This window comes from Ursus americanus, chromosome 5 (assembly GCF_024610735.1).
Source record: "Ursus americanus isolate L20-20 chromosome 5, mUrsAme1.1.p, whole genome shotgun sequence".
In the NCBI taxonomy this organism is placed as follows: domain Eukaryota; kingdom Metazoa; phylum Chordata; class Mammalia; order Carnivora; family Ursidae; genus Ursus; species Ursus americanus.
In genome coordinates this window covers 30,933,751-30,948,519 of record NC_142131.1, presented here as the reverse complement: position 1 = coordinate 30,948,519, position 14,769 = coordinate 30,933,751, and the positions used below count along the sequence as shown (strand labels likewise).

At 38.1% G+C, this 14,769-nt stretch overlaps 2 protein-coding genes across 3 annotated transcripts in view; both read left to right on the top strand.

Moving 5' to 3' along the window:
- Positions 1–4,865, top strand: part of POLK (DNA polymerase kappa) — a 65,045-nt gene extending 60,180 nt beyond the window's left edge. For both annotated transcript variants that reach the window (XM_045809732.2, XM_045809733.2), the window contains 2 exons: positions 259–301; positions 483–4,865. In XM_045809732.2, coding sequence (XP_045665688.1) covers positions 259–301; positions 483–567 — 128 coding nt within the window. In that variant the 3' untranslated portion in view covers positions 568–4,865. The remainder of the gene's footprint in view (positions 1–258; positions 302–482) is intronic.
- Positions 4,866–6,792: 1,927 nt separating this feature from the next.
- Positions 6,793–14,769, top strand: part of ANKDD1B (ankyrin repeat and death domain containing 1B) — a 54,175-nt gene continuing 46,198 nt past the window's right edge. Inside the window, 3 exon segments of the mRNA XM_045809864.2 lie at positions 6,793–7,031; positions 11,153–11,256; positions 14,042–14,140. Coding sequence (XP_045665820.2) covers positions 6,860–7,031; positions 11,153–11,256; positions 14,042–14,140 — 375 coding nt within the window. The 5' untranslated portion in view covers positions 6,793–6,859.

The window sequence follows — 14,769 nt, the reverse complement described above, 5'->3', positions numbered from 1 at the left end:
CTGTTTAAATTGTTTTTTGGTAGTCTGACTCTAGCCCAACTTCAAAAGTAAAATTAAGTGTAATACTAATAAAATAAGTAAATTATAAAGAAATTATGCAATAAAGTTAGTTTTTGGTGGGTCTAAATATGAACTATAGTACTAAGGAAGTTTTTATTATCTCCAATCAATCAACTTTAACTTTTTAGATTTTTATACAGCTTTTTAATTATTTCATGTTGTTCATTATGAAACTTCTTGGCTTTTCTTCCTCTAAAGATAACTCAGGCAGAGTGCAGAAGACTGCAACAAAACCAAAAAGGTATGGTTAATTTGAGTTTTAACAGAGATGGCTATATAATTGTTATATTTTGAGGTCTAATTTTTAGGAGATGTTAAAATTTGCTCTTATAAATCAAGTAAAATTTTAAAAATCAGTGATTTGAAAAACATTTTAAAAAATATCTTCCTGCATTTTAACTGTGTGTTCTTTTCTGTTCCAGGCCGGGATTGATGACAAAGTACTCAGCATCAAAGAAAACAAAACCGAACAATCCCAGACATACTCTTGATGTATTTTTTAAATGAACATTGAACATTTTATCATTGAACATTTTATTCTTAATAGAAACTTTTTATTTTATAATCAATGAAAACTTCTTCTTCATTAAGTTTACAGATTCATGTAGTGAAAGGCAAGTGCAATAATTCCTTCCCAAATGACATTTCTTTTCTATGGATTTGGAACATGCACTAAATAACTTTTGTAAACACCTTCGAGATAACCACGAGAATTTCACTTCTATTATACATCAGTCAGAAATCAGTCCTATTAGAGATAATTTTAAAATGAGAAATTAGGAATGGAATCAGAAAGTGATTTGTTTCTTTATCATGTTTTATAGTGAATATAGAAACATATTTATAAGGGCTCTCAGAGGTTTACACAAGCCTAGTTTAGCATAAGAATTTTTCAGCACTGAGGCACCTGGGTGGCTTAGTCGGTTAAGGTTAAGCATCTGACTCATGATTTCAGCTCAGGTTATGATCTCAGGGTCCTGAGATCGAGCCCCACATGGGGCTCTATACTCAGTGGGAAGTCTGCTTGAGAATCTCTCCCTCTCCCTCTGCCCCTCCTCATGCTTGTGCGCTCTCTCTCTCTCTCTCTAAAATAAGCAAAAAAAATCTTTAAAAAAAGAAAAATTTTTCAGCACGTAACCACTTTGTTGGTACTGGACTGCTATATTTGTTTTAGTACCTTCTACAACTTTGTATATTCATTTTTTTGTCTCCTAGTGTCTTCAGATACCTCATGAGTATTCATAATTAATATTTATCATGAGTTCTATGAAGAATATTAGCTTGGCAGAACAAGGATGAAGGTTTTGTTACCTTCAGGAAAATAGGATCTCAGTATTATTTTCTGTGTTAAAAGAATTGTTTAAAATAGGATTATCCATTTGATTTTTTTTTACTTAGAATTCCTTTATCTTCTGAATAAGCACATGGTTCACTTTAAAAATATTTAGTCTAAGATTCAAGGTAGTTAAATTTCTTTGTAGGGCTTTAGAATAGTGGGATATCATTTCTTGAGGGTTATGTTTATACTTTACACAGATCTATAAAAAAGAATAAATTGTACACTCAAAGTGTGCAATACAAAAGATTAATGTGTATTAAAATATCTCATTTATCTTAGCTATATTTCTATCACATTTTTTAATATTCATGAAAGAAGAAAACTGAATACTTATTAGCTTAGTTACTCCAAGTACTTTTGTGCTATTAATACAATTTTTTCCCAAAAAAGTTATTTAATGGAAACATGAAGATGGAAACCATTTTTTGTTACTCCTTTAAGGAACTGAATTTTTTGTCTCTTATATTTTTGTTTTCTCTTTTCCTTTCATATTTTATAGCTCATTATCTAAGTTTATGAAGACATAATATTTTAGGAATAGGTTAAATTAGGATCTCACACAGCCTTTGGCCAAAGTGGTAACTTGACTTGAAATTACTAGATTGTTTAAAATTAGGTTTAGTATTTAGGTTTAGTATCATGGCAGTCTCAGGCCTGATATTATCATATGCTATTGCAAATTCAGAGTTGTAGAGCTGTGGGTTTTGATTGTGTGGTTTACGTATCTAAATTCTGTACAAAATAAGTTCAGTGAAGCACTGCTTTAATATATTGAAAAGTTAATAGCATCATATTTAGTTGTTCCTAGCTGGCCTCGGGTTTATTTTTATTGTGTTTTCAACTTTAGAGTAATTATGAAATTATTTTCATTTAGATGATTCATTTAATTGACTGTTATCATTTAGTAATATTTAATAATAATTTAATAATAATTTAAAATAAAATTGCAAATATTTAATTAATATTTGAGCCAATAAAAATGGTTTCCTTACTTTTGTACTCTTTTCCCACCTCTGATTCCTCTTTCGTTCTCTTTGCCCTGAATTCTCTCCACATTCTTTTCTGTTTTATCTAATGTTTCCAACTCATCTACTTTTTATTATTTTGCTTTGGGGTATTCTTAGGAAATAGAGCAAAACTACAAAGAACAAGCATCTATGATCTTATCTACTTAGAGGGTCAAAATATGGGGCGCCACCTGGAAGAATGTATTTGTGACACATGTAACTGGCCCCAAACTAGTACCCAGAATATATAATCCAAAGGATATAAATGATTCCTAGTTATTAGTAAGAAAAAGACAGATAGCTAGTAGAAATTTGGACAAATGACTTTAAATGTCACTTTACATAAAAAGAAATCCAAATGGCCAGGAAACATGAAAACATTCTCAGCCATTTTAGTAATAGGGAAATGAAAAAACCGCAAAGCGCTATCATTACACCCCTAACAGCTTCACAAAAATGAAAAGATCCAATGTTATTAAATTTTGGTGGTGATGTGGAGCAATTTGAACTCTGCTTTGAAGACAATCACTTTGGAAAACAGTTTGCCTTTCTTCAGTAAAATTGAAGATGTGTACATTTAACAGCCCAGCAATTGTACTCCTAAATAAACACCTTTGCTGGTTATCTTCCATTTGCTCTCCAGATTTACTCTTGACCCTTGACCCTGCTTTATGTCCAGTAAGGGGCCATGGCAATGGGGGGACCACTACAGATTTCAGGGAGAAAAGATGAAGTTGGGTATTTATTCCCACATGTACCTTATTATATGATCATCTAGAGCTGGTTAGGGTCCTTGATCAAAAGTCACAAGTTTTTTATACTGTGTTCTCTCCTCTCTCTCTAGTTTTTTGGGTTTTTTTTTTTAAGCTTTATTTAAGTAATCTCTGCACCCAATGTTGGGCTCCAACTCACGACCCGGAGATCAAGAGTTGTACACTCCTCCAACTGAGCCAGCCAGGTGCCCCTTCTCTTCAGGTTCTGATAATCCTTTCCTTCCCTCACCCCTTCAGCTGAGGGGTGGCAACAGAGCCTTGCTCTTATTAGTTTTGGGGTGCTACAGTATCTTTTGTGTTTCCCCACATCTTTGTAAATGGTCCTTTTTTAAAACTCATCTCAAAATATAATTTTTTTTCCTTCCAGAGCCCTGATACAATGTCTTGGGAAAACTACTGAACATGTTCCTTAGGAAGTATGTACAAGAATGCTCTTAGCAGCATTATAATAGCAAAACATGGGAAATAAATGTAAATTTAATTCTACCATTGTATATTCATGTATATTCAAGCAATAGAATTCTACACAGTGGTAAAAATGAAGGAAATAGCTAATCAGAAAGTAGAGGAATATCTACTCGGGGGCTCAGTCAGTTAAGCACCTGACTTCAGCTCAGGTCGTGATCTCAGGGTCCTGGGATGGAGCCTCATATCAGGCTCCCTGCTCAGCGGGGAGTCTGCTCGTCCTGCTCCCTCTGCCCCTTGCCCCACTCATGCGCTCTCACTCTCTCTCTGTCTCAAATAAATAAAATCTTTTAAAAAAAGAAAGTAGATGAGTATCATGAACAATCTGGAGTAAAGTAAGTCATAGATGACAAGTCATAGTATGCCATCAGCATGAATACATTTACATAAAGTTCAAAACAGTTAAAGCTGTTATTTTAAGGATTTATCCGTATAAATAAGATTATTAAGAAAAGCAAGTATGTTATTGTCTCAAAAGTTACGATGATTTCCTCTGTGGGGAGATAGGGAAATGTGATTGGGGAATGGTACATAGAGCTGCAGGGATGCTGACAGTGTTCTATTTCTTAGGCGGTTGACTGCATAAAGGTTTACCTTAAAAATATTCTTTAAACTGTACATATATATATTTTATATACTCCTGTTCATATGTGACTGAAATCATAATAAAAAGCCAGTTCACAAAAGTCCTGAAAATTTAACAATCTGCGTTTGCAAGCCAATACAAGCCAGCACCCACATACCATTATCCATGATACATGCCAAACACAGGCTTGGCATTCAAGGCCAGTCAGCTCACACACTGCATAGCTTATAGTTTACTGAATAGACCAAGCTATTTCTCCCTTCTGGTATGGTGCATGGTTGCTCCCTCTGTGCAGAATGTGCTTCCTGGACATGCACTGTCTCTCCCACCAAACACAACTTTGCTCTCTCTCCCACCATACACAACTATTCATCTTTCAACTCAGCCCAGGGGCCACCTTCAAGAGAGGGTCCCTGCCCTCTGGGAAAACTGATCAGTCACTTCTTTGTGCTCCTATTTCTCTATGAGACAATGAAACATTCTGTGCTATGGCTTTGCCGCAGTCTTGTCCCACTAGATTGCAGGCTGCTAGAGATCCTGGCTGTCTTTCACTGATCTCTGAATTCTAGTGTGAAGTATATGGCCTGGCACTTAATGTTACTATTATTTGATGACCTATAAATGAATAAATCATATGTAACCAAAGAGTGGTGTCTATTACTATCTTACTGTCTTTCTCTGGGAAGAAAAGGTGGTGGCTGATGTAGGTGGCTGCCCTCAAGCTGGGCCTGAAGGGATGGGCCTTCCAGAAAGAAGGAATTGCATCTTTCCCTTTATTGGATAATGGCTTGCTTTATACATTTTATTACTATGGCCTTTTGGGTGGCTTGGAAGTATTTGGAAGAAGGCTCCAAAAAGTACTGTTTAACCTAAGGCTTAAAAAATGCTTTCTGAGGAAATATTCCATTTTGGAAAACTGTACTTGGTGCCTAGAGTGATTTATTTTTTAAAATAATGTATCATTTTGAAAAGTAGTACTACATTTGAACATACCTGATGCTGGTAAGATTTTAATGAACTTCACAGAGAAATGGTGTTTATTTCCCTGGAGCAAAAACTGTCCTTTTATTGTATAATTAAGGGATAATCACTTTGTAATACAAAGCGAAACAGTTGGATTAACAGTTCAAGATAAACTCAAATTTATTATGGTGAGTATTGGAAACATAACTCCATTTGTTAAGGAAACCATAATATTGAACTGTTCTCCTTACAAATGTGAGGTAATTTATGACAGTCTTTTTTTTTTTAATGACAAGTCTTATTTCCTAATTATTGCTCAGAGAGACAGAAGAAAATTCAGAGGCAAATAATGTTAACCCTTCTAACCCAGTCTCTTAAGTTTTTTATGACTTCAAACTCGTAATACATTCATATACATAGAAATACATACATTGTATGTGTGTATATACATAGATATACATACGTTATATATGTGTGTACACACACAGCTTATGCCAAACCCTTGTCTATTGAATTCTGCCTACCCTTGTAGGACCTCTTGAAAATGTCCACTTCTTTTCATTCTTTTTGTCAAGTCCTCATCAGTTGCCTAATCTCATCCAACCCATTTCTCAGTTTTCATTAGTTTATTTCTCTTTAAACCATTAGACAATGCTCTTCTAATATTCTTATGCCTCTGTGTGTGTGCGTGTGTGTGTGTGTGTGTGTGTGTGTGTGTGTGTGTGTAAAAGGGTGGGTCAGTTCTAGAGTCAAATCTAGTTCTGTTTTATGAGGACTTAATTTTTTTTTCACTCCTAGAATGTGCTAACCTTCCTATTTGACCTCTGAAACCATCCACTGGTGTGAGATGTGCCATAGTTTTACTTTGTTTTGTTTTGTAATGCATCAAACCCACTGTGCTTGGGTGTGGTGGATTCAGGGCAGAGTCCTGGTTGTCCTTCAATATTCTACTTCTTAGTATTATTAGAATATTATTTTAGCTAGGCACATGGTTGCCTAGAATCCTGTATTTAATCAATTTTTTGTTTCATAAACCACTAAGAAGAAAATAATTCCTAGGATGGGGAGTCCAATAGGTTATGGCTGGGTTAAAATGGGATATCAAAGGGGAGCCTTGGTGGCTCAGTCTGTTAAGCATCTGACTTTTGGTTTTGGCTGCGGTCATGATCTCAGGATCCTGAAATCGGGCCCCACCTGGGTCTCACGCTTATTGGGGAGTCTGCTTAAGATTGTCTCCCTCTTCCTCCACCCCTCCCGCACTCGTGCTCTCTCTCTCTCTGAAACAAAATCTTTAAAAAATAAAATGGAATACCAAGGTTTACACCTTCAGAGAAGAATTTGAGAGTCTTACTTTATTCAAAAGAAAATTCTGGAAGCCCATTTAGAAATGATTTAATATTGAAGTTCTCATAGTGGTGTTGTAAATCCAGTCTCGGCGTTTCTCAAAGTTGTACAAAGAACTCAAGTGTGAGCTGGGCGTTCTCTCAGAGCGCTTTCCCTCAGGTGAAAAGAGATCCTAAGACCGCACAGGCCACACCTGCAGGTGGTCCCTCCCCGGCGGCCGAGCTGGGCGGGGCAGGAGAACCGGGGCCAGCTGACAGGCCGCCGCAGGGAAAAGGCCGCGGCCCCACCGTGCCTTCCCGCTTTCTGCGGGCGCCGGGCACAGATGGACCCCTCCCCAAGCCTCCCGGGTCGCCGGGCGGCCGCGAGGGAGCTGCAAATGGCGGCCGCGGCCGTGAAGGGCCTTCGGGTAGACCTGAGGGGTGCGGCGGGCCGTCCCTGGGTCCCGAAGCGGGAGGGGCCTCGAGAGGACGAGGCGGCGGCGGGCCACGAGCTCTGTGAGTTCGAGGAGGCGGGCTGCAGACCGCGCGGTGGCGACGCCGGGGGGGGGGGGCAGGGGCGGGGGGCGGCCGGGCAGGGCGGCGGGGGCTCGTGTGGAAGGTGCGGCGGCGCCGCCTCAGGACGCCGCGGGAGCTGGGCGCCCACGCTCCGCCGCCGCATCAGCTGTGCGCTGGTTTGCCCCTTGGCGCTCCCGGCCCCCGGCCCAAGTTTTGACTCAGGCTGTTTTATTTCAGGTGAAACCTGTACTGTGGTTGGAAGGAAGGAGCTGCTCTTTCAGCTTAAGGAAGAGGGTTTTTGAAGAAATGATTAAGCCCTATTGCAAATAAGGAAAAGAGTTTCAGGTGGTGTTATCTCCTCTATCCTGACTCACGCAGTGATTTACAGTGTGACTTTGAATCACTTCATCTTTCTGTGCTTAGGTTTTTAAAGCATGGGATGGGTCTTCTGTGCCTCTTTGAGAATGAACTTAGAGCATAAACTGAGGGACATTGTTAAAGTTTGTCTTCGAAAGTTGAGAATGATTTCAAAGCAGTTAACAGCACCAGTTCCTTAACAGTGTTCAATTAGTTCATCCATCCGTCCGTTCATACATCTAGAAATATTCTCAAGAGTTTGCGGTTTACTAGACGTATTTTAGGTGTGAATATGCAGAGAGAGCATGACTGTCCACGTTCTGGTTTGGGTGGAGGGATGAAAGATGGTAAAACAAGTGAGCGAGTAAGTGAGGAAGATCTTTTAAGGTAGTGATAATTGCTGTGGTGGCCACATAGCCCAACCCCAGCTCCTGTGTTTTCTTCTAAAAGGTTTATAGGTTTATGTTTTACATTTACATCTGTGATCTGTTTTGAGTTAATTTGTATATAAGGTATGAAGTTTACATCAAGGTTCAAATTTTTTTGTTTGGACATCCTGTTTCAACCAAAATTTTGGTTTCTCTTTGTTGATGCCAGTATATAGAAATATGATTGATTTTCATGTGTTGTCATCGTATCCTACAACTTTGCTAAACTCATTTATTAGTTCTGTAGCTGCTTTGTACATTCCTTTGGGGTTTTATCTGGAGATAATCAAATTGCTTGCAACTAGAGACACTTTGATTTCTTGCCAATCTGTACGCCTTTTAATTTATTTTACTGCTATACTGTACTGGCTTCCAGCACAATGTTTAGAAGAGTGAGAGTGGACATTTCCGTTTGTTCCTGAGCAAAGGAAGCATTGAAACTTTTATGATTATGATGCTAGCTGTCAGTTTTTTGTACATGTTCTTTATCAGGTTGAGGAAGTTCCCTTCTATTCCCACTTTGCTGGAGGGGTTTTTGTTTTTGTTTTTAGTCATAAATGGATGTTGAATTTTTTTAAATGCTAAAATGTTATCAATTGATCATGTAGTTTTTCTTCTTTAGACTACTTGTATGGTAGATTACACTGCTTGGTTTTCAAATAGTGAACTAGTCTTGTGTTCTCAGGATAAACCTCACTTGGTGTGTTATACTTTTTATGTATCACTGGATTTGATTTGATAATGTTACTCGAGGAGTTCTGATCTATGTTGATGAGGGATATTGGTTTGTAGTTTTCTATTCTTACAATGTCTTTTGTTCTAGAATGAAGGAAATGCTGATCTTATAAGATGGGAAGTTTTTCCTCTTGTCTGTTATGGAAGAGGTGGTATAGATTTGGTGTTATTCTTTATATGTTGGGTAGAATTCACTAGTGAAACTATCTGGGCATGAGGATTTCTTTCTTCTTTTTTAAAAATGCACATCGAGAATGTTTTTTAAGGGCATGAAGATTTCTTTTTAAATTATTTTAAATTACAAATTCCATTCCTTTATTAGTTATAGTATTATTCAGGTTATCTATATAATCTTGAATAAATTTGGATAGTTTGTGGTTTTCAAGAAATTAGAAATGATTTAGAAATGATCTGTCAAATAAATAAAATCTTTAAAAAAGAAAAAAAAAAAAACATGTACAGAAACATAAGAGGCCCATGAATATTTGTCTCCCAGTACCGAGCTGATTGAGGCACTGCCATCGTGTGACCCTTTGCATTAGTTTGCTAGGGATGCTGTAATAAAGTAAGCTGGGTGGCTTAAACAAAAAGATTTGTCTCAGTTTTTGAGTCTAGAAATCCTAGGTCAAGATGTTAGCAGAATTAGTTTCCCCTTAGACCTCTTTCCTTGGTTTTTTGTTGGCCATCTCCTCCCAGTGTCTCCATGTGGTCTTTCATGTGTCATATCTGTATCCAAATTTCCTCTAAGGACACCACTCATATTGGATTAGAGCCCACCCTAATGACCTCATTTTAATTACTTTCTGAAAGACCCTATCACCAAATATAGTCACATTTTGAGGTACTGGGGCTTAAAACTTCAACATGTAAATTTTGAGGGATTACAGTCCATCTACAACACTGCATTTAAACACATGGCTTCCAGGGTTGATTAAACGGGAAGAGAGCACCTGGAAGGTGACACAGGAGTTTGTCATCAACTCTGTCCCAAGTAACGTACCATCATTTCAGCTTTCAGTCCAGGGGACAGACCTGACCTTCACTGCACCCAGACTGGGATGTGTACATATCCATGTATTCAGATAGGAGGGGAGAACCAGATATGGATGAGCACTAGCCTTGTCTCAGCACAGTTGTGTGTTTTTCTCCAGTACTCTTCAGCTGTTCAGGTGCAGAAACGGAACAGATAGCAGCTGGGTTTAGTCTCAGAATTAGGATTCTGCCAGCTGGGCTGACGAGGAGAGAGAGTGGCAAGGGAGGTAAAGGTGTTTGTATAGAAGCAATTTCAGATGTGGATCTAAACTGGGTGAGGGGTGGAGTAAGGGGATAAGGGATGAATAATAGGAAAAGCTGATAAGAACAGTAGATTGGAGGACTTGATGAGGTTGCAGAATTTCAGGACTGGGAGAACTAGAGCAGTTGAGTGGGATGGATGTGGTGGTGGTCAGACGGTGGGATTCTTAAAGATGTCAGAGGTAATGTAGTTTTTGATAGTGATGTCAAGAGTATGTTGAAATTGGGTGGCTGAGACCAGGTGGAGCGAAGATTATTCTACATGAGGGAGTCAGAGAACTGGGAGACCAGGGTGTGGGATTTGTCATCTGTGTGGATGTTGAAGTCATTTAGAGTGGGAACCACAGGAGAAGGCAAGAGGGGGATCCAGGTGATAGAAAGAATGAATGTATATTTCTCCCATGAAGATACTCTTGGTCTTTGATTAGACTTGATAGTATTCTAGAGTCTTTGGCAGCTTGTGTTGTTGTTGTTATTATTATTATTATTGGGAAACTACTTGGCAACACATCCACAAAACCTCTCTTAGAGGGCTTTCTTTTTAGAGATGGTCTCTTGTTGATTTCAGATCATTCCAGTTCTGACTTTATCCCCCAATATTGTCGTTGTCCCCTGAAAGCCCCCCAGTTCCCCTGCTTATTAAAAAAACTCAATAAATCCCGAAATACTTTTCTAGGCTAGTTAATAAACCCTGCCACGGGAATGTGTATATGTGTTTTAATATGTAATGTTTATAGTAGGTATGAATCTGCTTCTATCTCTTTTTAAATAAATGAAAATAAAACATGTTCATCCCTTTTAGCCTTTGTGTATGTTTATGTGATGTGCTACATTTAAATGATTTGTTTCTGCTGGCCTGGCATCTGCAGCAGTTTCTGCAGACAACAGTTTTATCTCTGTAAACTTGTATGGAGCATTTGGGCTCCTGCCTGTCTAATCTTATACAGACATTTTATTAAAGAAAAAAAAAACCCAGAAAGTCCATGGCCACCCTCCGACCTCCTAGAGGCAGATACTACATTGCTGACTTCAGGGTGGTCCTTGGAAATGATGTTTTGTTTGGGACCAGGAATATTTTTAAGGGTGTGAAAACATTTGCATTGTGAGCGCAAAGTGGAATCTTGATAATACAGCTCTGTAAAATATTGATGCAGAGTTCCTATGTCCAGATTGGCAGATTGTGAAAGGCTCAAGGCTGTTGTGTCAAGTTTTTTAAGTTACCAGGTTTGCCACATGAGGTTTGCTTTATTTTTTTCTTCATCCCCCTTAAATTCCTTCAGTCATGCTTGCTTGCTTGCTTGCTTTCAGTACTGCCAAACGAGAGAAGCTTTCAGAATGCTGCGAAAAGCAATAATTTGGATCTTATGGAGAAGCTGTTTGAAAAGAAGGTTAACATTAATGCTGTGAACAATGTGAGTAGAAGTCACAGATGTGACAAGTGAGTACTCTAAGGGTGGTTTGGATTTATACAGTCCAACTCAAATAGTAATAAAAATGAAAATGATTGTGCTGAATGAGGTGAAGGAGAGCTCTGTTGTTGGTAATTCCAGAATGTATAAGCTAAATGTGGAATCAAGCAGAGGAGTAAGTTTTGGGTGTTTTAATTTATCTTATCAGAGGGGAAATATACAGTCACTATGTGCATCTGTGCAAAGTCTGTGTGTGGGCAGTAAAGCCAATGGTGAAGGTTATGGGCCTGGACTTGATCCTGGATTGCAGCCTGTGGATCACTGGCCTCACACATTCTGGAAAGGCAGAACATATTTTGCTTCATGGTTTCGTCACAGCTTTCTCTCCAGGGATGTCCTTTGTTGTTTGCCCTCCAAATTTAAAAATCCAAAGGAGCGTGGGTTTGTATTTTATCAGTTTTGAAATATAGTGCCTTTGCATGCTAGGCCTTTTCTAAAACCTGGCTCTTACTTTATTGTTCTTCAAGTGCCTGGGTTTAGGAGAGAAGTCTACCACTAGAAATATGAATTTCCAACTACTTGATTTTGTAGAGATTTCCTGACAGCTTTTCAGGGCAAGGTTTATCAAAGCGGACAGGTTTGGGGCTGTGTTAATTGCTTAGGGCAATCTGTGCAGTGGATCAAGGATGGGGTAACAGAGGTGGATTTAATGCTAAATGAAGGATAAGCTTTAGTGTCCCTACTTGCACAGACCCCTTCCAAGGCACTGGGGAGGGCTCTAGCAATGTGTTCTCATGCTTATATGGTTTTGTAAAATCTAAAAAAGTAAAGAAAGTTTAATTGCCATCAGTTCAGCTTTTTGACAATGGCTTTAAAGAGGGCTCCCTAAAGAGTGTAGACTTTACGTTCCACAACACATAGATCTGTCCCAGACAGTGAGGTCAAAGTCATGCATCATATGCAGTGGAAGGATGTTTACTGGTTGTGCATGTGTATATGTGAGAGGTATATGTTTGCGTGTGTATGGAAATCTATGTGTCTGTTGTATGCATGTGTATGTCTGATGTGTTATGGTTATATATAGTATTCATTGTCCATAGGTATCCTAGAAAGAGTAGAAAATAGCAAAATTTTGCAGCATAACAATTTTACAAACCAAACAAAAACAGAAACAAAAAGGAAAGGAATCAGGAAGGAAGGGAGTAAAAAGAAACAAGTAAGCAGGGGCTTTTGAAAGTAATATCTAGATAAATTGTTGAATAAGTAAAGCAATAATCATTTTTCCAAATAGCAGGAAATAGATTCTCTAATGTACTTTTATAATAATTTAAAATTTTTTCACATAAAACTTTCTGATATTTTATTTTTTAAAATATTTATTTATTTGAGAGAGAGAGAATGCATAGAGGGAGAGAGAGAGGAAGAAGCAGACTCCCCACCGAGCAGAGAGCTCCACGTGGGGCTCGATCCCAGGACCCCGGGATCATGACCCAAGCTGAAGGCAGATGCTTAACCAACTGAGCCACTCAGGCACCCCAAGACTTTCTGATATTTTAAGCTGTATTTTTATGTTAAAGTCTTTAGAGAGATTTAATGCTAAATGAAGCATCATTTAGGGCACAATTGGGGCACTTTAACATATGGTCACTGTGGCAAGATATCATCAAATCTCAATGAATTGTGTTATACTTTCTAATGACATTTCTTTTAGTTCCCTTTACAGCAAATTGTTGACATGGTTACTTGCATGAGTAACCTTAAGTAACTTTAAGGAACCTTGAAATCTGTGATGATAGAAATGAAAAAAAATATATATATATAAGTGGTTTTATTGAATTATCTTGGATGCTGTTTTGGCTTGACATACCAGAACACAGATCTAAATTGCAGACAATATCAGGGTAGCTTATGTTTTGTCACACTTCCGTTTATCATCGGTTTTGCTACCAAGGATATCAGAGATTTAATTTTTGCAATAAATTATTTATTTGAAACAAAGGAGGAAATCCATGTGCAGGTACCTTCTCTGGAAGCAAAAACAGTATCTAGAATATAGGAAATCTGACACGTATTTTACTTATAAGCAAAACATCTCCTCTGAAACACAGTGAACTGTCTCTGGACATCCCAGGAGCACCTTGTTGGCTTTCCTTTGAAGCAACAGATAGTCATAGCTTTCTTTTTCTGTGTCTGCATTGTTCTTTTCTTTTCTCTTTTCTTTCTCTTTCTTTCTTTCTTTCTTTCTTTCTTTCTTTCTTTCATTCTGAAGCAGTTTAAGTAAAATAAACAATATAAAAAATTACAGAAGAAAGACCATATACAGGTTGAACATCTAGAAAAATTTTTGTTTGCATTATCAATATATTCTAAGCAGAAAACAATTACTATTATTAATAATTACATATGAGAGAAAATACAACTATTACTTTTTATTTATTTATTTTTAAAGATTTTATTTATTTGAGTGAGAGAGAAAACAAGTGCAGGTAAAGGGGCAGAGAGGGAGAGGGACAAGCAGATTCCCTGCTGAGCACAGAGCCTGATGCGGGGCTCGATCCCTGGACCCTGAGATCATGACCTGAGCTGAAGTCAGACGCTTAACTGAGCCACCCAGGCGCCCCTACAACTTTTAGTTTTTAATGGAAATCCATTACACTGTTATAATCAATCACAGGTTATGCCATACACATATAAACATGATATAAAATTATGGCTGTTTAAGACACAGGAATCAAAAAGAGGCTAAATATCAATTAGATGACTGAAAACACAAATTATGTTTCCTCAGATGAACCGCAGAGCCCTGCATTTTGCGGTGGGGACAAATCATTTATCTGCGGTGGATTTCTTGCTTAATCACAAGGCAAGAGTGGATGTTGCTGATAAGGTAAGCTCATCTTCATTTGGTAGAATGGATTGGAGCATAACCAGTGTATGGGGAAAATCTGGCACTTCAGTTATCTTTTCTTCACAAACACACAGAATATTTCCAAATTCAGTTTTCACTTTGGAAAGATCTCTTTAGGGTGTATTTGGTAACTAAATTGTTTACCCATTACCTGTAGGACTTAGGCTTTTGCTTATTTTCTCATATTGACCTTATGGCCAGTAATATGCATTTGTAACAATAAGGTGGTTGCCTATAGTATAATTTGGGACATGGAGGACAGAAGCTAACTGGCCTCAGGGACAATAAGTCTTGACTTTGCTGTGTGAACTCTAATAAAGCTTATTAAGTACATACTATGTCCTGGGCACTAGTCTTAGGACTTTGATATTTAGTGCCCAATCTTGTCTCCCAACCTTGCAAGAAAAGTGTTACTAAAAATACACAGTTTTCATATGAAGAGCCTAACACAGAGAGGTTAAATATCTTGCCCAAAGAATTGCATCTAAGAAGGGATGAAGGCAGGCTTTGAACATGGTTTACCTGGTTCCAGAGACCATGCTGTTACCCCCAAAGCAGCTTAACTATTTGTCTGCCTTGATATCAAAATCCACCCTAAGGATTTTCTC